This window comes from Pangasianodon hypophthalmus, chromosome 14 (genome assembly GCF_027358585.1).
Source record: "Pangasianodon hypophthalmus isolate fPanHyp1 chromosome 14, fPanHyp1.pri, whole genome shotgun sequence".
NCBI classification, from domain to species: Eukaryota; Metazoa; Chordata; class Actinopteri; order Siluriformes; family Pangasiidae; genus Pangasianodon; species Pangasianodon hypophthalmus.
In genome coordinates this window covers 16941398-16964868 of record NC_069723.1, presented here as the reverse complement: position 1 = coordinate 16964868, position 23471 = coordinate 16941398, and the positions used below count along the sequence as shown (strand labels likewise).

The window sequence follows — 23471 nt, the reverse complement described above, 5'->3', positions numbered from 1 at the left end:
GGCTTAGCCCAAATAGTGATGGCTTCTTGTGGACTTCAACTCTCAGATTGTAGAAACTACATAACCCAGAATGCATTGCGCTTATATCGACTATAACAAAACACACACCAGAGCTTTTGGTTTCATAGACCTACGCTTTAAACATAAGAAGAGATGTCGGGATTAGTGACCTCATCTAGCTTTCACATACACAGGGCGTTTACTGGATCTGTAAAGGAATTCATTCCACCTGCATGTTCCACTGACAGAGATTGAATGTCAAATAACAGCTTGCGGTACGAAAGATACCTTTCAAAAGTTTCGATGGTGAAGCTGATGAGTGGTCTGTTGAGGAAGGTGCAGAACTGTTTGGGGGTCGCCAGCCCTGTCCTTTCACCGCAACCAGCAGCCGGCAGAACCACAGCCACCGGGAAATCAACAGCGTCGCTCCCCATCATTCCCTCGCGGTGGTCGGATTCGAATTTCAGGAAAAGCCCCGGATCGCCAGGCCGGCGCTCTCCCCCTCTTTGATTCAAGGCTAGTCCGCTAGCCTGCAAATACAGCCTGCAAAGATTACTCTATATAGCTCTAAATAACCAGAACGGACAACATTGAAACTGACTTCCAAATAACTTCGAACTTCCTATAAGTACTGACTTCAGAGGGTATGAAATAATGGCTTCTACAGCCTATGTAGTGCACTAGAAAGATAGTAGGAAGCCATTTGGGATCCAGCCTTTACTTAGACGGCTGCGCTATTTTAGCTTTAGCATGGTATCAGTACAGGAGCGTTTATAACGCCTCAGGGAGCAAAATGCCACAGTATGCCATTTTAATGGAATACACAGTATTATTAGTTTAAAAAATAATAATAATAAAAGTTCTCTTAGTACTCAAACCGCGTTTTAGTTGGATAGAGGACTATTAAAAGTCTCGTCGTTGTTATTAATTATTAAAGAGGAGTGGCTACATGGGTGGCACAGAGTGGCATCTGCCACCCCAGAGGTCTGTTAGTCCTCTTAAATCATATAAACTTTATAATGATATCATTATAATGTTGAGGGTATTTTTGCTCAAATCTCTTGTGTATCAGGAATTATAGAGCAACTGTAAAACCAACACAGTAATGTTATGTGGATAATGATGTTAGTGTGCTTTTCCCCCATGTTGCCCCCTTTCAAAAACCTGGAGGTGAAGGAGGATTCCCTCAGAAATGCGACTTGCCATATTGTGGGCCTATTTTGTATCAGAGCTGATTGTGTATACTACAGGGTGTCCCAAAAGTCTCCATACATAGGGGACTACGTACACCAGCACCACGTCAGTTATGCCTTCGCCAGTGGATGTTCGTGGATGTCCACTTCTCAGTTGGTCCACAACACTTCCAGTCTTTTTGAATTTGTTAACAAGTTTGGCAACAATGTCATGTGTGATGTGCTTGCCATGTTTCCTGTTAAATTCCATCGCAACCTTGCGACAGCGTCCCGATCCAGCCATGAGAATGATTTCAATATGTTCTTCCTTTGTCAAAGGCTTTCTTAAAGGCTATCTAAATATATATAATCTAATATAATATAAACTAAGTATGAAAAATTTTGGAAGACATTTTAGTGTTAATTTCCCCTATGTATGGAGACTTTTGGAATACCATGTAGTACACTAAGAACTTTCACTCATAACTGCAAGTATTTAGGAAAACGTAGGCGGTTAATTCTCAATAGTTAGAAGATGTAGGAAAATATTTAATAAGCTGCATTCAGATTAATGTCTAACAAGTAAAGTGTGTATGACATAGATATAGTTTATGCATAGTGACGACAGTTAATGTATTGCAAACTGACAGTGTGTGGATGCTGCTTAAGACATTAAAAGGAAAGGAGACCAAAAAAAAAAAAAACCAGACAAAAACCAAGGTGTATCCAAATTATGTCCATTTAATACTTTTTACGCCAAAACAGTGAAATTGCCATCATATGAAATAGTGCAATATAATGCCTGTATAAAATTACAACATGTATATGAAGGATTAGATGAACAACATGATGAGAACATCAATACAAAATATATTACATCAATGTATACTTGCTAACAGTAACTAAATATCTTGCAGTTACACATGTAAATGCTTTGTATTTACACACATTACACACAGAGACTGTATTTACTTTATTTACACAGCTTTAATGTTCTCAAACATGAGATATTCAGGGTCATCTGGCTTTCGATGCATAGTACAGCCAGTGATATGATTTCTCACAGAGAGACAGTCATAGTCAGGTGATATTTTCGATATACTGAAATGCCAACCTCTGGCATAAAGTCATTATGGATTGTATAGAAAGCATGAGCAGTGATTGTATGGCGCTTTGCTGGAGTTTGGTCTGAAGCCACTTCATCTGGAATAGCCATCAATTTCCATTCAAATAATCAATGTCCACTGCTCCTGAGCTCTTCAGCGCTGCAGTCCTTCTTTCACAGGTAGTCCAGAGTCTTTTTTTTTTTTTTTTTTTCATTCAGAGCCCCATGTCTCAGGACTCCGACTCATGCCAATTCCCGTTCACCTTGCTATTCCGGTGCTTCCGCTTGCTTTTGGGCTTGTGGATCTGCTGACGTTGAGTGATGCTCTCAGACTTGTTTGCTGATTCGTTGTGCTGTTTCAGGTAACGTTTGCACTTGCAGCCGGTCACCACTGTGATCTTGTAGGTCCTGGTGCTACCATCCTGGCACTGCAGCTGAATGCGTTCGGTGCGGGTCTTGTCATTGACGCAGCGCCAGTCATGGCTGCCCCGACGGCTCCTCGGCTTTTTCCCATATCCGCCTATCCAGTTGGGGAGCACCTGGGCAGCGAGGCACTCTCCTGCACACACCAGCTCTTTAATAGGGTTGATGCTGGTGCACTGGCCGTCCGAGATGTACTTCGTGGAGCGCAGTTCTCTGCAGCCCATCGGACCTGGATCTGGAATTAGAGAGTGAGGAGCAATTTTTAGATATGTTATACCTGCTAATTGTATGACAAATGAAGTCCATCATAATGCAATATTTTGAATAGGTGTAGATGAAACACACAATGACAACAAGCAGTTCCCTATATGAATAAACATATGCTGTTTATTTGGAGTTCAATGAATAGCCAATGATCAACCAGTACTGAGATACTAATAGCTAGACAGAAAAGCTATTACGGGTTGCAGAGGAATCATGCACAGTGGTTGTATGCATATGAACAAAGTTTAATGTATTTATTATCCAATTACACTTTACATCACTGTCCTGCCTGTATGCCTCTAGCATATGAGGAAATGGTTTAACGCACAGAAGGATGTTGTCTAAAAGTCTAATCCATTGTTGGATTAGCGCTGCCGTCTGATACTATGAACATTCCTGTACCCTCGGGCTACACCACCTGACAGTGCAACCCAAGCCAAGCTGCTTTCACCAAGCACACACACACACACACCTCAGCAACAATAAGCCCCCTTCTCTATGACGGCGTGTGATGAATGGAGAGCGGAGAGGCCTTTCTTTCTCCCTGCTTCAGGTAGCAGGGTTTCAAGACGAACACGGTGCTGACCGGAGACGTTGTGAGCAACTGAGATGCAGCACCATTCACACAGCCTGACAGGATTCAGTCAGCAGCTATTGTGCTCTGAATTCTCTCATCTTTGCCAGTCAACATGGGTGCGTGCCAAAAGAGTGTGTCATCCATATGCACTTATTCCCTCTTTCAGAACCTCACTGAGATATATCTGACAACATGGGCAAACTTTAAAAGTGGTGGGAGAAACTGAATGTTGTGATTAGAAATGAGTGAAGTCCAAGTGATAACAGCAAGAGGTTTTTTTTTTTAGCTCATAAATAACTAAATAGAGCAAATCTTTACTACAGTCTAAGTGTTTTCTCCTTACTCTATTTCTTTCTCCTTACTGTCTGAGTGAGATCTTAATTATAAAGAAGAAATCACAAGTGTTGAGTATTCCTAATTAGATTAAGCTAAATGGTTTTTTTTTCTTCATCTTTTCTGTTTACCTTTCGTTCTTCCAACTTTCTTTTAATCTAAGTCCCACATGTATCCATAATCCACAAGCGTGCACCCTAAGACAGCGGTTCACAAACAACCAGGGACTTCTTCCAAAAAAAAAAAAAAACAACTTTCCTTGGAGCCTCTTATAATCATTATAATCCCAGCACAGATTTCTTTTATTACCATTATGTAACTGTTCAGACATTAGATACACAGGCAAATATGAGCGATTACATTTATTTATTGGAGCCATCCCAACCCAGTTACACTGCATCAAAAAATGTGGATTCCACACAAATTTGTATAATAGAAACCTCATTTAAATTGAAGCTGACATTGTTTATATTTGTCTTGCGTTCTTGCACTTATTCATCTCCAGTAACCAGCTGGGCGTATACTGACTTAGTCGCTGATCATGATCCAGGTCAATTTGAAAAAAAAAAAAAAAAAAACTCACTGATCCCCAGGCTATGCATTACGGGTCCCTGTGGGTTCTTTTCTACTGAGAGCCATGGATCTTAAGGCAGTGGTTCTCAAACTGATCGTAGCCCCTTTAACTGTAAAATAAATTCCACAGACACCTTCAGTATGGATTTGTTTCTTGAACAATTTAGAGCCATAGAGCTTTCTATTCCTGAACTTTCCTCTGATAGAAGACATTAGGTCTGAGTTGACTTTGGTGCTTGGACCCCTAAATATAATAACTTTATATGGGTTATGATTTCCACCCCTGTACCCAAAAAAAAAAAACAGACCCCCTCTGGCTATGCTGTATGGACCCCTGGGGATCCCTGGCCCCCACTCTGAGAGCCACTGCCCTAAGGAGTGCGTCCGGAGCGCATTGATGAGACGCGCGCGCACTCACCGGCTCGATCCCGCGCCGCGCTCTCGGACCCCCTGCCTCCACCGCGCGCGCGATTCAGAGCCGCTTCATCCGGTTCAGCCGGTTCTTCTCCGGGATCCTCCGCCGCGCGGGGATACACAATCTCCGTAGCGTCGTTCTTCATAGCAGCACCGGTCTTCATCAGAAAGCACAACAGAAACAAGAGGTTGCGCGATTCATCCTTGTGCACGCGCATGGCTCTGGGGAAAAGGAATTCAGCCGCGCGTTTGGACAAGATGCCAATGATGAGGATGAGGATGATGAGGAGGATGAAGCTGCAGTCTCGGCTCGAGTTGACCGCTTCTCCGTCATGTCTTGGACTTTATATACGCGGCGGCTCAGGTGAATAACGGCTCGACGTATTGCTCGCGCGGCCACGCCCACTCGGATTCCGGCATTCCAGGCTTTGAGGTGAATCCAGGCCACGCCCTAAACTGAAATACACAGCACGTCTAAACAAAACGCCACCATGGGATACCGTGTGCGGTTTTGGACGCGTCCGTAACATCTGGCCTGATGTGACTGGGTTATTTGACGTCATCGGTAAAAACTAGGTCATGTTTGGGAGCAGAAAATAGTGAAGTAAAATAAAATCACGGCGCATGAACACACTACAGATATCCACTCTCCAAATAGCATTATGGTATTGTACTGAAGTGACTACTAAACACCAGTGCTGGTCTCTTGGGTGGCACCCTTAAGGGTACCTCTTTTGTATTTTTAGTATGTAATTTTCTCCTGGGCAAGTGGATGTAGTGTACAGTGCCTTGTAATTACCAGGATCCAGATGTGCACAGCTGATAGAGACATATCCCAGAAGACTTCAGCTGCTTGTAGCCAAAGGTGGTTTTACCTTCTGACCCAGGACACAGGTTCCTGGCCCTGGCCCTGCACATTTTAGTGTTCTCCATCCTCTAACACATATTATTGAACTAATTATCTAGTTCACTACCTGAGTTGTAGTGAGTGTGTTAGAAGAGGGAATTGTGCAGGACCCATGGGGACGAATATTTGTGCAATTCATTAATCTTTGTGTCACAATTAAAATATTTTGCATGTTGTATAAATCAAAGGCTAAAATTCCAAGTGAAGTCGATTTCAATTCCAGGTTGTAGTACTATACGTATAATGTGGAAAAGTTCTCAGAACAATTATTCAAGACATTGTAGATAGGAATGAGCTTTAAAGGTTCATTACATTCAGTTTTCCAGAGAAAGGATACATACTAAAGGGACAGAAATAGTCCTAGTGACAAGCAACCACTATTTTTTTTTGTCTGAAAGAGTAGATCTGTGTGAAGATTGGTTAAGTTTAATTCGGATGATGAAAGTTTATTCAACATTTAGTTTATTGACGCAGTGCATTTTTTTTTTTTTTTCAATTTTTAAAAACAGCAAATATTATTATTATTATATGAATACTTTACTTCATTCATTCCTTTATCATCAGTAAGTGTTTTATCCTGGTCAGGGTTGAGGTGGATCCGGAGCAAAACCGGGAACACTGGGCCTGAGGCAGGAATACGCCCTGGATGGGATGTCAGTACATCACAAGTCTATATTAATCCTAAGACAGGTTTTAAAAAAATTAAAGTGGGTGTGTGGGTAAAACACTAAAGAGGATGGATCTTTGCCAACTCCTTAAAATAGATTTAGAACAAATTGTACAACTTATTGAAACGTACAGAAGCTCCCCTCAGTGTGAACTTTGCCTTTTCAAGTGAAAGAGAATGCAGTAGCACACACACCCACTGCCGGTCTGACTTCCAGTGCAAAAGAACAAGCCTCCTGGCTAAAGGCGACCTGGGAGCAAGTACATCTCCGTGGATTACTTAAAGAATGTCGGCTTACGACACACCAGGAAGCACTATTAAGGGATTAGGAGAAATATGTACATTATATAGTTCAGGAAAACTGTTAAACAGAGCTCCGTAAAGGCAGTAACATAGGACATTTACTTTTAATTCTAATTCTAGCATTTTTTTTAAATAAAAAGGCTCATGTAAAATGCTGTCTGAGAAAAGCTAAGCAGTAGATGAATGAATAAGAAAAGGGTGTGCACTGTCTATGACTCTTTTAATCCACCTGCCTTTAGTAAAGCACTTATTTGGAATCCCAATAGGATCTTAGAGCTTTCCAGTTATAAAGCCCTAAAATACAAAGATTTAGGTATATGATGTGCTTTTTTAACTTATGACACCAGGAGTAATTCAACTGTAATAAAACTAAAAGTGAGACCTAGAAGAGTGAAGCAATATTCACTGCCAAACTCTTTTGAACATTAATTCAAACATTTTAGGTTAAACAGTCCATGATCTCATTTAAAATGCTGTGTTAGAAAAGCTAAGTAATTAATAGATGCAAATGAATAAGAAAACTGTGTGATACATAAAGCCTTCACATAAAGCCATCCAATTTCACGTCCTAAACGTTTAAAGATTTAGGTATTTGTTTAGTATTTATTCAATATTTAATTGTCATTCTCTGCCTGCTACCAAGCAACTCCAAGTATTCAGAAACCTATGACTGGCACCGTATCTGCAATGTACATTGGAGATGAATAGGATAACATGGGAACTCTTAATTTAGTTCATGCCCTACCTATAATAGAGTCCAACACATTCTCTTGTAATGCCATATTCAGATCCTTTTCCCAGAGTGACTATAAAGGCTCAGTAGAATCAGGCTCGTTTTGCTGATTTTTAATAAGCCTTGAAATTGCTCCCTTTAACAAGACACTTCAAGAGCAAGAAGAGGAATTCAGACATACTCTTCAGGTCCGAGCAATATAAAAGTCGAATATAAAAGTAACACAAGATATAGGAAAGTTTAAAACTTTCCTGGAGCTCCTCAAAAGTGGCAAATGTTCCACTGATAAATGCCTGACATCTTAGACAGGCCAAGGTCTTTCCAGTGTCCAAAGCCCCTCTTACTTAAAGAAGGAGAAAATAAGAAATTCAGGGCAATAGAAGCTAAAATGGAAAGATGTCTAAGATTAAGAGGTAAACTTACTTGAGACCAGATTTTCAATGAATGACTAACAGCTGGACTGTCAGAAACTTTCTGCAGGGTAAAAGGGACATGCAAGTGAAAAGAAACAGGCTTAATGGAAGCAGCCTCAGTTTGGACGCTGCTTAGCACGCCCTGTGTGTTCCTCTGCACACACACACAGCATGACCAATCTAATAATCCTATAGTATTAGCAGCCCAATCTTAGGCTTAAAAAAATCGGCAAGGAGTGTATGTTCAGCGAAATGTGACTTCTTTGGCGTTTAGGCACATTCTCGTGAAGAACACACTGTGACTGCTTTGCATTTGTTTTGATTTTCCTGAGGGTCAAAATGAGTGGAAAAAAAAAACCACAATGTGTGAGGTCCAGCATGGATTTATTTCCTTGGAGAACATTTTACAGGGCAAACTTCTCACAAGAACACGTTAAACTCATTTGACAGTAAGGATGCTGCATCTGAATCAAATTTAGCTGGGTTTTTCTATCATTCAGTATATGATGTATGATTGTATGCATGTTTTTCCAATTTTTTTATACTGATTCACTATATAATATAATCACTGTAACAGATAATAGAACAACAATTGGTGATGAGAGAATGACAGGACGGAAGAAATGAATATAGAAACACTGGTGTTGGGGTAAAATCTATATACTGTACGTATGTCATAATTTTTCTAAGAGTGGTGATCAACTAGTATTTGAGGGAAATGTGCACCCTCTTGTGGCAATAACATCTCATTGTGAATGAATCCCCATATACTTGAAAAAAACTGGAGTAATTTTGTGTAAACTGTAAGTATGTGACTGAATACGAATACATTATTCATAATGAACAGATAATGTCTTCTAAACAGATACAGATATGAATAGGAGGTGCACTTTTTTTTAGAAAGCTTGCCAAAAAGGTTCACAGGACAACAAAAACTATGTGAACGGGAGGTTTTTTACATTTATGTGGGTGCCAGTGAGTCGATTACCATGGACAGACTTTCATTCATTCATCTTTAGTAACTGCCTGGTCAAGATTATTGCGGTTAAATTCAGTTGCAAGTATTTTTATATTTTGGAAAATAGTACAAACTAAATTTGTTAGAATATATCACAGGCAGATACAAACAAAAATGCTAACAGGGTAAGTAGAATTTAAAAAAACAGTCTTGTGCACATGTCTAGTTGAGAGCAATTATGGACTCGAGTGATGTAGCTGAGGTTGAGGAACCACTTCAAGTTTAAATAAAAAACAAATACAGATACAGATATCTGGAGCACAAACAGATGCAGATTCAGATACAGACACAAATATGAATATTTGGAGCACAATACAGATACAGATTCAGATACAGATATAATTACAGATACAGATACAGATACAATTACAGATACAGAAACGTATATTTGGAGCACTGAACAGATACAGATAGTGACATTGCTCTTCTTCAGGTCCCACTCTGGGTTTAATGGTTCACTTACCCATCAGAAATCTGCTCTCAGCCTTAATAGTCAAGTTACTCACTCTAGATTGTCTTACTGTGAACACACACAACTTTGTTACCAGGTGCATGGTGTGTGTCTTGGCAACAGGTTGGCGGTGTGAGACATGGAGTCATGCAGCAAGGTAGCTTTCGATCTACTTTTAATAACCTTTTTTAGTCAAAGTGTTTTGGATTTCATTTAAATTTGACATGTCAGATTCATATTTTGCAGGAAAACGGTGATCCTTTGCACAGCTTTAAAATTGGCCATGTGAGTGAACTTTATCTTGCAAGAAGGTAATACTTCTGTCAGATTTGGATGTTTTTGAAAACCTTGACAGTATACACTCTTACAAAAAACAATTACAATCTAGTATGCTGAACTGACTCCAAGTAGAAGTATTAATCATCCAAACAACCCTGGAGAAACCCTTATTTCTAAGGTCATGTCTAGGTTAAACATTGAACATCAGTGGAATATTAGCTTAAACTTTTTAATATTGTTTTATTCTTCTTGCAGGCAGCTCACAGATGTTCCAGATTTGTCCGGATTCACCCAGCTGAGATACATCTGGCTTAATAATAACAGGGTGGGGTTCATGATATTCTTAATAATCTCTATAATTCACTTGAACTAACAGAATTAGATTCCACACAACACATGTCATGTTTTTTGTATGAAGATATTTTTCCTGAAGGGATTTAAAATCTAATTTCTGTCCTCCCAGATAAAGCATATTCATGGCCCTCTATTTCACTGCTGTTTAGCAGAGCTGTACCTCCAGAACAATGAGATTACCTCAATCGCAGGTATTTCTCAAGCACACCATTATACATGTGAATGCCCTGGTTCCCTGTGCAGGGTCTCTGGTTTGATCCTGAGCTCAGTTAGGTATCTGTGTGGAATTTTGCATGTTTTCCCATGTCTGCTTGGGTTTTCTCCAGGTTTTCCCCATTCCTTCTACTATCCAAAAACATAGAGCTCAGTAGATTGGCTACACCAAATTGCCCCTAGGTGTGAGCAAATATGTGTGTATGTGTGTGTGTGTGTGTATGTGTGTATGTGTGTGTGTGTGTGTGTGTGTGTGTGCGTGTGCGTGTGCTTGCATGATGCCCTGTGATGGACAGGCTGGGTGTACAGGGTGTATTGCCGCCTCATGCCCAGTGTTCCCGGGATAGATTCCAGATCCACCACAACCAGTATAAAGTGCTTACTGAAGATGAATGAATGTTTCTAGTAGTATCATCATTTCACCCAGAATACTTTTTAGCAGTACATGAAAATGTTGCATTAAAACCTCATGCTACAACCAACAGGCTTTAAAGTTTTATTTTTATTATATACATTCCTCACTGTAGTCCATCTGCTGATAATCTGTCAGCTCTCCTCTAGCCCATCTATAATGTTAATGCCCCATCATAGGATCAGCTCATTATTTGGGTGGTGGATCATTCTCAGCACAGCAGAGACACTGACATGTATGAGTGTATAAGCCACAGCAGTGTTACTGAGGATTGATTGATTGATTTATTTATTTATTTATTTGTTTGTTTTATTTATTTTGTGCATATACTGGCTATTTACCTAGATGGTCCTACCTCATTTTCTAAGTGCACTGAAGCTCATCATTTCCTCACCACATTCTCTGGTAGTGTGTTAATCTTCTAGTGGCCATTGATCTGTTCATTTCTGACCACAGCACTGCAGATATTTGTGGTTGTTTCCCAGCCCAGCAGTGACACTGATGTCCGAGCAACACTGCTGTGTCTTATACACTCATACCAGTACCACACACACTGCCATTTCAGGGTCACTGCTCTACTTAGAATGATTCACCACCCATATAATAACTGGTCAGTGGTAGTCCAATGATGGTGCCTTTCCATTGATAAAGGGAGTAGAGGGGCACTGACACACTATGTGTAGAAACAGCTGGGCTAGAGTCAGTAACTGTACATCTATAAAGAGCAGATAAACTGACCAGTGAGCTTGACTACTGACTAAGTGAAATGTACCTAAAGAATGGTCAGCTAGCAAAGTGTATAAGTTTGCATCTGTCTATCTATCTATCTATCTATCTATCTATCTTACATGTGCACCTATAGGGGCTCTGAGGCACCTGAGCTGTCTGCGAGTGCTGCTGCTTCACAATAACCACCTGCTTAACCTGGAGGAAACAGTGGCTGAGTTGAGGACCATGCAGCACCTCCAAACACTCAGTGAGTCCCCACAAACCACCAATAAAAATGATCCACATTCTAATCTAATCCAACTAATCACAAACTCACTTTCAGAATTAACTTTGTAATTAACAGTTTGAGGTGGTACAGTGGTGCACCAGGTAGGGTTACTGCCTCATAGCTTTAGGGTCCCTGGGTAAATCCTGAGCTCAGGTTACTGTCTGTGTATGCTTTTGCAGTGTTCTCTGTCTGGGCTCTCTGGTTTCCTCTTAAGAACATGGCAGTAGGTGGATGCTAAATTGCCCCTAGGTGTAAATGATTGTGGGAATGTGTGTGTTATGGATGACTCCATATCCAATGAATGAACATTTTGTATACAACCACTCCTAAAATCTACATAAATTAATTGATGAGTAATATTGCAACATTTCAGATTTGTTCCTGAATCCCTTAACGCAAGATCCCCTGTATCGGAAATACATGGTCCATCACTTACCATTTGTTCAACTGTTAGACAGAAAAGGTAAATAAGCACTGACTTTTGAGCAGTCCTATACATAACGCTACATTACAGTACATTCAGAAAGTATTCAGACCCCCTCATTTTGTTATGTTTCAGCCTAAAATGCTAAAATGCTTTAAATTAGTGTTTGTCTACACTCCATACCCCATAATGACAAAGCAAAAAAACCAGATTTGTGATAACTTTCCAAATGTATTAAAAAGAAAAAACTGAAATATCATATTGACATAAGTATTCAGACCCCTAACTCAGTACTTAGTTGAAGCACCTTTGGCAGCTATTACAGCCTCAAGTCTTTTTGGGTATGATGTGACAAGCTTTGCACACCTGGATTTGGGGATTTTCTGCCATTCTTCTCTGCAGATCCTCTCAAGCCCTGTCAGGTTGGATGGGGACTGTCGGTGGACAGCTGTTTTCAGGTCTCTCCAGAGATGTTTGAATGGGTTCAGGTCCGGGCTCTAGCTGGGCTACTCAAGAACATTCACAGAGTTTCTCTAAGCCACTCTTGCGTAGTCTTGGTTGTGTGCTTAGGGTCATTGTCCTGTTGGAAGGTGAACCTTCGGGCCATTCTGAGGTCCTGAGCGGTACAGGAACAGGTTTTCATTAAGGATATCTCTGTATTTTGCTGTGTTCAGCTTTCCATCTACCCGACCAGTGCCCCAGTCCCTGCTGCTGAAAAACACCCCCAGAGCATGATGCTACCACCACCATGCTTCGCCATTGGGATGATATTGCACAGGTGATGAGCAGTGCCTGGTTTCCTCCAGACATGACGCTTGGAATTGAGGCCAATCTTTGTTTCATCAGACAAGAGAATCTTGTTTCTCACAGTCACAGTCAAATTCCAAGCGGGCTTTCATGTGTCTTGCACTGAGGAGAGGCTTCCGTCTGGCCACTCTGCCATAATGCCCAGATTGGTCGAGTGTAGCAGTGATGGTTGACCTTCTGCAAGTTTCTCCCATCTCCACACCTGATCTCTGGAGCTCAACCAGAGTGACCTCTCTTACCATGGCCCCTCTCCCCTGATTGCTCAATTTGGCCAGGTGGCCAGCTCTAGAAAGAGTCCTAGTTGTTCCAAACTTCTGCCATTTTAGAATTATGGAGGCCACTGTGCTCTTGGGAACCTTCAAGAATTTTTTTGTAGCCTTCTCCAGATCTGTGCCTTAACACAATTCTGTTTCTGAGCTCTGCAGGCAGTTCCTTTGACCTCATGGCTTGATTTTTGCTCTGATATGCATTTTCAGCAGCTAAACCTTATATAGACAGATGTGTGCCTCAGCCTGTTTGCCACAGGCGGACTCCAATCAACATGTAGAAACATCTTAAAGATGATCCAGAGAAATGGGATGCACCTGAGCTAAATTTCAAGTGCCATAGCAAAGGGTCTAAATACTTACTGTCAATGTGATATTTCAGTATTTGTTTTGTCATTATGGGGTATGGAGTGTAGACTCATGTGGAAAAAAAAAATAAAGCATTTTAGCATAAGGCTGCAGCATAAAAAATGTGAAAAACAAAATGAAGGGGTCTGAATACTTTCTGAATGCACTATATATATGGCCAAAAGTATGTGGCCACCTGACCTTCACATCATCTGTGGTTCTTCCACAAATTGTTGCCACAAAGTTGGAAGCACAGAATTGTATAGGATGTCTTCGTATGCTGTAGCATTACAATTTCCCTTCACTGGAACCAAGAGGTCCAAACCTGTCCCAGCATGACAATGCCCCTGTGCACACAGTGAGGTCCATGAACACATGCTGTGCCAAGGTTGCAGTGGTAGAACTTGAATGGCCTGCACAGATCCCTGACCTCAAGCCCACTTAACACTTTTGTTCACCAGGCCTCCTTACCCAACATCAGTGCCTGACCTCACAAATGCTCTTGTGGTTGAATGTACACAAATCCCCACAGCCGTGCTCCAAAATCTAGTGGAAAGCCTTCTCAGAAGAGTGGAAGTTATTACAACTAAATCTGGAATCTGGACTAAATCTCGAATGGGATGTTCAGCAAGCACATGGGTGTGATTGGTCAAGTGTCCACATACTTTTGGCCATCTGGTGTATATCATGTTTAGGATTTGTTTTAATAACTATTTAACTATCTGGTGTGTGATTGATGTAATTCATTGATAGAAGTGAGACAGGAGGAGAGGAAACGTGCCTTTAAACTCTTCTGTCCTGAGAGACAGACAATTCTGGACACACTTGCCTTTGGCAGAAGAGCACTGAAGGAAAAGAAAATGACTCAGGACACACAGAGAGGTATTGAAACTGTACTGAAACAGTACCGAAAGAAATGAATGAATGAAAGAATGAATAAATAACACATAGCACATCCATCACAATGTGTGAATATGACTGTGTATGTCCCGAATTAACTCCAGAATTATTGGCACCCTTCATGAAAAAGGGGGAGGGGGGGCATTGCTGTGTTATGTGCTTAGAATGATTCACCACCAAAGTATTGGCACCTTTCATGAAAATTAGGAGGGGAAAAAACTGCCACAGTTGTACCAGGAACACACAAACTCCTGTGTTAGTGTCAGGACTGTGCTGAGAATGATCCACCACCCAAATAATATATAATATTAGCACTATAATAGTATTCTCCCTCTGCTGTCAAACTGGGTTTAGGCTGACAAATAACAATTATATACAAATGCATCTCTATTGTATGGCAGTAATATGGATGACTCCACGTTTGCTGTGTCATTTAGCCCTTGTAACTTTTAAAAACTAGACATTTTTAAAATCATTTTTCAATTTTCACTGAATCTAAGAAAACATGCATTTAACCATTTAAAAATGTGTTAACTAATCTCAGGCAACAATATAAATATTTCTATGCTGCCTTTTGCTGTTAAATAAGTAGCAGAGTTGCGTTTATTAGCATAGAATTGGCAAATACACAAAATGTGGTTGAGTAATATCCATGCTAATGGTACGAGGACATGAAGGGCATTCTAATGATTTACTTAAAATGAATATTTTTAACTGAATATTTTTATTTCAGTCTATAATTTGGTTAACAGGGATGTACATTCAAAGTGACCAGTCAGTCAATATCACAGTATCATTGAAAATAAGAGAAAAAAAAGAGAGAGAGACAGGCTTTTCTTCTTCCCATGACCTTCAGGAAATTTGGATGACTCAACTTCCTGTTAAACAGGTGACTTGTGGAATATTCCATATATTTCATAGGGGTGAAAATGCTCAGGTAACAGGTAGAGTGATGTAAAATGTACATTTTTCATAACCTTTAATGCATGACTCATGGAAAAGGATGTTTCAAGTGTGAGACATTAAATAGACTGAGACTTATATACGTGACTGTAAATGTGTTTTGGTTCAAATGTTTATTATATTGAAAAATACAGGTTGTATCTGCCTCATACCAAGTCATATTATTATTGATAGACTCAACTCATACACTGACATGACTACAATCATATTTTGCTGTATACTGTATGATTGTCGTAACTGAGGTAATGTTCATGTATCGTTTCCTGATGCACTTAATAACTCATTTGCCATTTATTCCAGGTCTGTGGAGCTCCAAAGCAAAGCGCATAAAGTAAGTAAATCTGTCTTATTAAAGGAAGACTCCACCCTGAAACACAATATGAAATATTTCTGATTATTGATTCTTGTTGGTTGGGGCTGTCTTTTCATTATTCCCTGTACAAGCTGTGTGCCACTCTGATCTCACAAGAGAACATTGCTAGCACAGTTACAATGGTGAGGAAAAAAAAAAATTCAACAATCTCAAACATAAGGGACAACAGTCAGGTTTCACTATTGCCTCCTACAAAGAGAAGTGCAAGAGCTTCTTTTCTCACTCACTGTATTTCTGTGACAGTCAACGACATATTAATGGGAAATCCAACGGAGACATAGTGCAGACATCAAATGTTGGACTCAAAGTTGCAGAATGCAATGGAGGCGAGTTACAGCAGAGACTCAGCTCAGCCACTTAGTGATTTACGAGATGATGAGCACGAAGGATTTGACGGTGGTATTAGCGTGAACGTTTAGAGTGTATATATGAGGTGATACAGCTGGACAGAATAAAGGACTGAAGCGCTGCTGCATTGCTCTCCTTATGTAGAGATGAAGCAAGGGCTAATTCCCATTAAAAAAGGACTTATAAATAAAAAATTTTCAACTCAGAATTTCATTACAAAATAAATTTTGGATGCCACTGAAGATCACACGTTAATAAGAGTGGATTTTCCTAAAAGCAGTCAAAAATAAACAATAGTGTAGTATTGTTTGGTATTTTCAGATGGCCATTTGATGAGATCGAGGACCTCTGTGAGCGCAGGGCCATGCAGAGGTCCATCATGCAGTTCTCTACTCTGGACTGGAGCAGTGTGAGAAGAGCTCATCAGCAACCCCTGGAGGAGCAGAGTTCAACTGCAGCCAAAATCCTTACAGTCAAATTCAGATAATACACACTGACTTCAAACTGTTGTCTCTTTACCTCCATCTCAAATGTATTAAACACAAACATGCAGTTTTAAATCAATATTCAGGTCAACGTGTTACTTCGTTCTTAGTTATGGGAAGTTGGCACACTAATTCAACATTCAAGTATGTGACTCTATTCCAAATGGATTTTTCATTTCTTATGAGGCTCCTGAAAAATCAGATGTGCAAATGCAGCACGTTGACTTGAATCAGCTCAACACATAAAAAATTCTTACTTAAGTCTGCTGTAGATCATATAATGATTTTCATCCCCAGTCACAACTACAGACTTGCCAACATGGTTTAAGGCATAGGCTTCAACATCTTTATCCTCTTTATGCAAGATCACATAAGGTTTAACTTAAGACCTATTGTCATAAATATATACGCTCTATACTAAATCTAATTTTGATACACATGATCACATACATAACGCTAGCTATAAAAAAGAACAAACAGTACAGTAAAATGTGTCACATGTTGACGGAAAGCCTGTGCATGTGTTGAAAGCTTTGTTAGCTTTTCCATCAGATCTCATTCTCTAAAAACCCTTCATCTGACAGAAACCTTCAGAAGGTCTCCAGCTTTTGGACGACATGGACATCAGAGTGTTCTAGCTGAGGCAGGGCTTGACAGCGTTTATGGGAAATGATTCAGGGCTAATGTTGTCTCTGTTTAACCCACATGACTCAGTCTGAAGTTATCTGAATGGGGTCGGTGCTCTCGGTTTCTATTTGAACATCTGATGTGCTGGTAACTTCACTCTGCTCAACAGAAAGATTTTCCATGCTGCTGCTCGTCTCTTCCAGCGCTTTCTTCTCCTCGGATTCTGGAGAGAATAGAAGCTCAGGTCAACATAATAATGGCTGGCACTTGTACTGGAGTCATATGCTTTTCATATATAATTTTATAATCTGACAGCACAAGAAAGTACTGGCAGAGCTCTGTTGTGAAGTGGTTAAATCAAAGGAACATATTAAAAGCCACAGGCGGAGAATACCTTTGGCCTGTTTCTCTAGTCGCTTGGCTGATTCAGCCTCGTGCTTCTGCCTCTGCTCCTGGAGTTTCTTGCAGATCTTCTTGTGGGTGAACCAGTGCAGCTTCTGGCAATCTTGGTTACAGTAGATAACCTGAGGACATACGTCAATGACACATTATTAGCTATATTAATGCTACAACATTACCACAAAACAAAATCCGACAACACAACAACCAAATCCATTGTGAGAAAACATTTCTGTTGTTGCTTCTCTAAATTTTCTTGTGTTGTCAGGTGTGTGGTTTGTGTTGTGGCAATTTTATAGTTTTATGTCTCTCTTGGTCACCTTAATTTATACCCATAATGTGATAAAATGAGAATTTTGCCTTCAGCAGCTTGTTTTCATCATGTGACTCTGATAATAAAAAAAAATAAAAAAAAGATTTTAAATAAAGTAATTTCCAGAATCAAACTAATGTTGTTGTCACCACCTCAGTTCAACTGTCTCACACTGCTTTAATCCTACTTCTCCTGTTGGTTTGTTGATGAAAATCTTCATGGCACCAAATTAATTCAATTAAAAATGCTTTTGACTGAAAAAATATTTTATTGTGGTTTTTTTTACTCAACAAGCAGGAAAGTGTTTTGTCAATGTTTGTTAAATCTTATTGATAACTGCCTACACTAGCAAACATCTCAGAACGCTACAGTTTTTTCCACATTAAATGCTCAAGATGAAAACTTGCTTTCTGACACCAAACATGGAATGATCAGAGGAAAAATAAAATGTTACCATTTTACAGATGGAGCATCTCTTCTCTGCTCCCTTCTCCCCACAGGTGGTGCAGAACTCAGCATCCATGAAGCCCACCTGCCCTGTGATGGCTTGGGTGAGCACTGACAAAGCTGTGGGGTCATTGCCCTGAAAAGAAATTACTGTAAAATTACTTTTTTGTATATTTATATATTATATATATATATATATATATATATATATATATATATATATTTTTTTTTTTTTTTTTTACTGCACCTATCGAGATAACGATCTACTGTAGTGTTGCACCACTTTAAACTGTCTCTACATAGAGGTGGTAAAATTCACAAGCTGTTTATATTACAGAATGTTATTTCATATGCATAAATAGTACATCATTCCACCTGCTTTTGTTTCTGTTGTAGCAAAGGCCTATTCAGGAAAATGTGACATCTTAAGGAAGGAAAAACCCTGAATTAGAATAACAGTCTGCATTGCAAATCTACAACTTCAATTCAGAGTTATTCTTAGAAGCAGAATGGAGTATTACTCACTATTTCCACAGGAGCTATGCTTCTGACAAGCTGCTGGAGTAGAGTAGCATCGCAGTAAGGAAATTTCCTGATGCATTCCCGGATAAATTTTTCCTGGAATACCGGGAAGCAGTCACTGTCTCGCCCCTTCAGTAGACTGAAAAGAAAAAGATTTGTTTAAAGAGAGTTTTATGAAACCTTTTCCACTGGCAAGGTGCAGCTTGGTTCCAAGGACTGGCTAGCATCAATTTTGTCACCCGTGCCACTCAAGCAACACATGACCACCATTAGAGACACAGAATATAAAAAAATATTTTAGGAAGAAAAAAAAAAGTAAAGCAGCCATTTTAATGCTGTAGGATGTAAATTTAGATGTTAAAAGGTGCTCTCAAAGTCAACTTTTAAAATCCTAAACAATTATTATTAATTTTACACCATACATTAGTAAACTCCATCAGCAAATACTGTAATTGTTCAACTGCAAAACATTTAAAGCTAAAATAACAGATCTGAAATCAGCACCCCTTTTGTCAAGAACTGAACTAATGCATTTTGTTTACTGGATTCAGTAAAACCAAAGCAACTAAAATGTCTTACCTCTTGATGAGGCCGTCTAGTTTATCCTGCCGGTCTTTGAGGAAGGAGCTACATTTCTGCAGAATACAGCTGATGTAGTGCATCTTCATGGCCAGCACCTCGTTCATGTCCTGCTGCTTTACACACTTCTCGCAGATCAGCTCCATCACTTTACGACACTTCTCAAGAGCCTCTGCATCCACGAGTAGAGGATTTTCCTTCACCAGCATCACCATCTGAAGGAGGAGAGCACGTTTAAGACAAGATCTTGGCAGTCACTCCAACCAAATAAGCAGTGTAAAAGCAGAGTTTTCAATCAACTAATGTCATGCACCATTAAGAATAAAAAGTTTTTTTTTTTTTTTTTTTAAATGTGAACAAATCATGAGCAAAGACACAATGTATGTGAAATGAAGTGTATATTTCATTTATAGCTACCTTGACAGGGTTAAGATTTGTGCTCATGATAATTTTGTGCAAAGGCCCAGCCAGTTTAGGAGGCAATTTTGGCTCCTTTTCTAAGCCCTGGGGTTTTGTGTAGTAGTCGAGCCTCTTCCGTGAGAAGAAGTTATTGATAACGGTCACACAGTCATGCTGCCCTGGAGAGAGAACACACAAAGAGAGAACACTCCTATAGTCTCTTCATGTCTCCATACAATAAATAAGCTTCTTATATAAGCTTAAGCTTCTTTACAAAAGCACTTTAATAAGCATTTTCACAGCCAAGGTGCCAGAGCTGACATCCATCATCGAATCATTCTGTGTTTTAAAAGACATTCTAAGCCTATTACAACTCTCAGTGGTAACTGCAATACAGTGACTAGGATCCACACTGCTTATGCTTATACACTGCAACTATAAACCCAGAATGAAGAGCTAAAAGTAGTAAAACGCACTAAAATCGTAATCGCAGTTTGTCAGAGCAATTCCATTTAAGAAGTGTTGATTCTGCAGTATTTGCACAGTATTTAGCCATTGCATAAAACAGTGCCACTATTATCCTTTATTCACTGTGACCACTAAGCATAGATGTTGTACGACATGACCACACACACGCAACTGATAAATGTCTATTTAAAAAAAAAAAAAAAAAAAATCTTGGAAAGCTGAGTGGGGAAAAAACATAAAAATAAAAAAATCCCCAACACTTGCTTGTAGTAATAGAAAATTACTCAATTAATCAGCAGAACAAAAACTTTGCCTTGTAACCAGCTATTTATATTGCTGATTTCTTTATTAATTTTGCAAGGACACACTCTTGCGACCCTAAAATAATGTATACTGCATAGCAGTTATTATCGCTAAGGATTTAGTTTATCACAGTACAAATGTGTCAGCAGTTCCAAATGCAGATGAGCGGTCATTCACAAAGCTCTGCTAGGAAAATGAAGCGACCACAGTCTACTATAGTAATGTGGGAAAATAATAGATATACTTATTGCTACTTACAAAATTGGTCAGAAAAACATGAGTGAGAATCTCACACCAGTTTTAAGCCAGAAATTTGTGATTTCTATTTAATCAGGTATTGTCTAGCCCTAGCTGCAAGTTATAAAAACATGTCATCTTGCATGCAGTTGTTGTCTATGGAAATATCTTTGTGCTTGTCTAGATAGATACTGTGAGATTTAGCTGCAGGGTCAAATATGTGCTCAAATATTTGCAAAATAATAGACAGTGTTAATGGTATGCTGTGCATTAGAAAACTCTGTAGTGATCGAGATCTTATGAGGTATGGTATTTAAAACATGTAGGACCTCCCTAAGCAGCACCAGCTTCTCGAATGCATCTATGGAAAACATGGTTCTGAAGTAAAAATAGTAGACTTATACAGTTATGAGCTGTTAGCAGTACTAATGGCTTTGTGAGCTCACCTACAAAAGCAGCCATTTGTGCTGCTGTTCTTCCTACTGAGTTCACCACATCTGTCTCTGCTCCAGCGTCTAACATCATCCAGGTGATATCCGTCTTCCCTGAAACACAAATGAGTGACAATAAAGCGGCGATGTTAAAATGACAACCTTCAAAAGTGTAGAATGTTGAACTGAGGATTAAAGAAACATACCTGATAGTCCTGCGAACATGAGAGCAGTGTAGCCGTGCTCGTGCTCATTGCAGTTGACGTCTGCGCCATGTTGCAGCAGCAGCTTACACATGTCCGCCTTGCCCTTATACGAAGCATGCATCAGAGGAGTCATGCCATACTGACGAAAGATTACCGAAGAAAAGACAGAGCAGGTTTCATATTAATCAATCCAATAGACATGGACTCCTCAAGAGATGTAAGAGATGTATTGATAGAACGATCAGTAAAAAATATATCGGCAAACACAGTAAAGACGTGAAATAAATGAAAAAACTCATGATGCCTAAAGCCTTAAGGTGCCCCTTTTGAACAAGAAACTGTCACAAACAGAGACAAAGGAATGAGTATGATTTAGGACCACAGCTGCTTTGGAAGCCAAGTGGCCCTGACATCTGATTTTGGCAGGTCATCGGTGGACGATGCAGCGATCATCGTCTTCCTCTGTCTTCTACTGACATGATGGGTTTGATTATTATACCAGGACAAAACTGCACTGCACTAATGACTGGTTAGGTTTCATTTGGGTTAATCTTTTTAATCTTCATTATTATTATTAAACCACAGAAACATGTTTTAACTAAAAGAGTGTAATCAGTGTACTTACCTCATCCAGGCAGTTGACTCGGACATCTTTTGAGCCGAGCAATCTTGAGGCTTCCTGTACATTTCCTACACATTACAGTTCAGTCACATTACTATTTTACATGGCAGTGCTGTAAAACGTTACTGCTTCCCTGCCTCCTTATAAATCTATATTTTATATCTATATTAAAATATAAATACATTATATTTAACATAGATATAAAAATATATACAGTACTGTGCAAAAGACTTAAGCACATGCAAAGAAATGCTGTAGAGCAAAGATGCCTTAAAAAATAATGAAATTAAATGTTTCGACATAAAAAATACTATAAAGAGCAGTAAACAGTAATAAATTAAACAAAGTCAATATTTGGTGTGACAGTCCTTTGCTTTAAAAAAAAAAAAAATAGTAGTCTCAGGTACAGTGTGTGCAGTTTTATAAGGAAATGAGCTGTAAGTGTTACTGAGCATCTTGCAGAAGCAGCCACAGCTCTTCTGGAGACTTTGACTGTCACACTCGCTTCTTATTTTTGCAGCAAAACCCAGCAGCCTTCATTATGTTTTTTTGTCTGAAAAGTGTCTCTTATGTAATATGCTGCTTTCTTTACTGACATACACACATTTTCCTGTAACATTTAAATTTGTGCTGGAAAACTAATGTTCAGAAATCTAAAATGTTTTCGTACTGAATCAGTAATGTAGAAAGTCATAAAATAAAAATCTATAACAAAGTTTGCATTAAAAAAAAAAAAAAAAAAAAAAAAAAATAGGGTGCCTAAAACCTTTGCACAGTACTGTATACTGTATGTATGTATACATGTATACACACACACACACACGTTTAACAGTGATGTAGAGCCAATTATCACTATGAGTGACAAGCCAAACAAGCCTTTGTTTCAATGCTGTCTTATTCCTTATAGTTTATTAAGCTGATAACAGAGCACTAGCTAAAGGTGTCAACAACAGGTTGCTACCTAGCTGGGAGAGCTAACTGGCTAATTCTTAATCTCACTGCTGGTTATTTGGTTAAACACTGAAAGCATTCTATCAATTAGTTAACAAACTGCAGCACGTTTTAATAACTATTCGTGTCAAATAAACCAAATTAGCACCAAATATCATATCTCTGACTAACAACGTTATTAGCATGCAATCAATTAAAACTAAGTTAGCTGCCTAGCATGCTAAACGTTAGCTAGCTGTTACCTGCAGCAATAACCTCCAGTAGCTCCTTTTCAGTGTCGGTTAAATCTCCCTTCTTTATTACAGACATAATGAAATAAAGCTAAATCAGACTTATCAATCTGAAAATACAGAATAAATAACTTTGCTGTAGTGACGTGAACAGTCTGCACTCAGCGCCAGACAACATGCATGAAGTGCAGCTGCAGCGTGCGGGCTTTACCAAA

General features: G+C 39.3%; 4 protein-coding genes across 9 annotated transcripts in view; 1 reads left to right on the top strand and 3 right to left on the bottom strand.

Moving 5' to 3' along the window:
• Window positions 1–1148, bottom strand: part of crppa (CDP-L-ribitol pyrophosphorylase A) — a 32461-nt gene extending 31313 nt beyond the window's left edge. Inside the window, exon 1 of one of the 3 annotated variants that reach the window (XM_053239556.1) lies at window positions 289–1148. In XM_053239556.1, coding sequence (XP_053095531.1) covers window positions 289–437 — 149 coding nt within the window. In that variant the 5' untranslated portion in view covers window positions 438–1148. The remainder of the gene's footprint in view (window positions 1–288) is intronic. The other 2 variants (XM_053239555.1, XM_026935124.3) reach the window with 2 other exon arrangements.
• LOC113539389 (leucine-rich repeat-containing protein 72) lies at window positions 506–16524 on the top strand. 4 transcript variants are annotated; one of them, XM_034310649.2, is made up of 10 exons: window positions 506–644; window positions 9451–9510; window positions 9600–9638; window positions 9888–9957; window positions 10096–10177; window positions 11474–11587; window positions 11982–12071; window positions 14207–14335; window positions 15617–15647; window positions 16359–16524. In XM_034310649.2, exons 2-10 carry the CDS (start codon window positions 9455–9457, stop codon window positions 16522–16524), a joined length of 777 nt encoding a protein of 258 aa, XP_034166540.2. In that variant the 5' UTR covers window positions 506–644; window positions 9451–9454. The 4 variants fall into 4 exon arrangements, with proteins under 4 accessions (XP_034166540.2, XP_053095532.1, XP_026790929.3 ...); XM_053239557.1 differs by having other exon boundaries at window positions 9600–9664; XM_026935128.3 differs by lacking the exon at window positions 506–644 and adding an exon at window positions 2862–2948 and having other exon boundaries at window positions 9600–9664.
• Window positions 1914–5351, bottom strand: sostdc1a (sclerostin domain containing 1a). The gene is made up of 2 exons (XM_026935131.3): window positions 4866–5351; window positions 1914–2935 (listed from the first exon to the last, which is right to left on the bottom strand). The coding sequence occupies exons 1-2, from the start codon at window positions 5077–5079 to the stop codon at window positions 2508–2510; spliced, it is 642 nt and encodes a 213-aa protein (XP_026790932.1). The 5' UTR covers window positions 5080–5351; the 3' UTR covers window positions 1914–2507.
• On the bottom strand, window positions 15413–23471 carry ankmy2a (ankyrin repeat and MYND domain containing 2a). The gene is made up of 10 exons (XM_026935123.3): window positions 23269–23471; window positions 22079–22143; window positions 21454–21592; window positions 21263–21361; window positions 19827–19987; window positions 19410–19624; window positions 18834–18969; window positions 18316–18444; window positions 17544–17673; window positions 15413–17372 (listed from the first exon to the last, which is right to left on the bottom strand). Exons 1-10 carry the CDS (start codon window positions 23333–23335, stop codon window positions 17233–17235), a joined length of 1281 nt encoding a protein of 426 aa, XP_026790924.3. The 5' UTR covers window positions 23336–23471; the 3' UTR covers window positions 15413–17232.

Bases quoted from the DNA above. Each gene is read 5' to 3' on its own strand.
- ankmy2a (XM_026935123.3), bottom strand. From the start codon at position 23,335: ATGTCTGTAATAAAGAAGGGAGATTTAACCGACACTGAAAAGGAGCTA. The intron at 19,988-21,262 runs GTGAGCTCACAA...TTCTCTCTCCAG, and splicing joins ACAAATGGCTGCTTTTGTAG to GGCAGCATGACTGTGTGACC. The intron at 18,970-19,409 runs GTAAGACATTTT...TTTTCTTTTCAG, and splicing joins CTAGACGGCCTCATCAAGAG to TCTACTGAAGGGGCGAGACA.
- LOC113539389 (XM_034310649.2), top strand. From the start codon at position 9,455: ATGGTGTGTGTCTTGGCAACAGGTTGGCGGTGTGAGACATGGAGTCAT. The intron at 10,178-11,473 runs GTATTTCTCAAG...GTGCACCTATAG, and splicing joins TGAGATTACCTCAATCGCAG to GGGCTCTGAGGCACCTGAGC. The intron at 14,336-15,616 runs GTATTGAAACTG...CATTTATTCCAG, and splicing joins GACTCAGGACACACAGAGAG to GTCTGTGGAGCTCCAAAGCA.
- sostdc1a (XM_026935131.3), bottom strand. From the start codon at position 5,079: ATGCGCGTGCACAAGGATGAATCGCGCAACCTCTTGTTTCTGTTGTGC. The intron at 2,936-4,865 runs GTGAGTGCGCGC...CTCTAATTCCAG, and splicing joins CGCGGCGCGGGATCGAGCCG to ATCCAGGTCCGATGGGCTGC.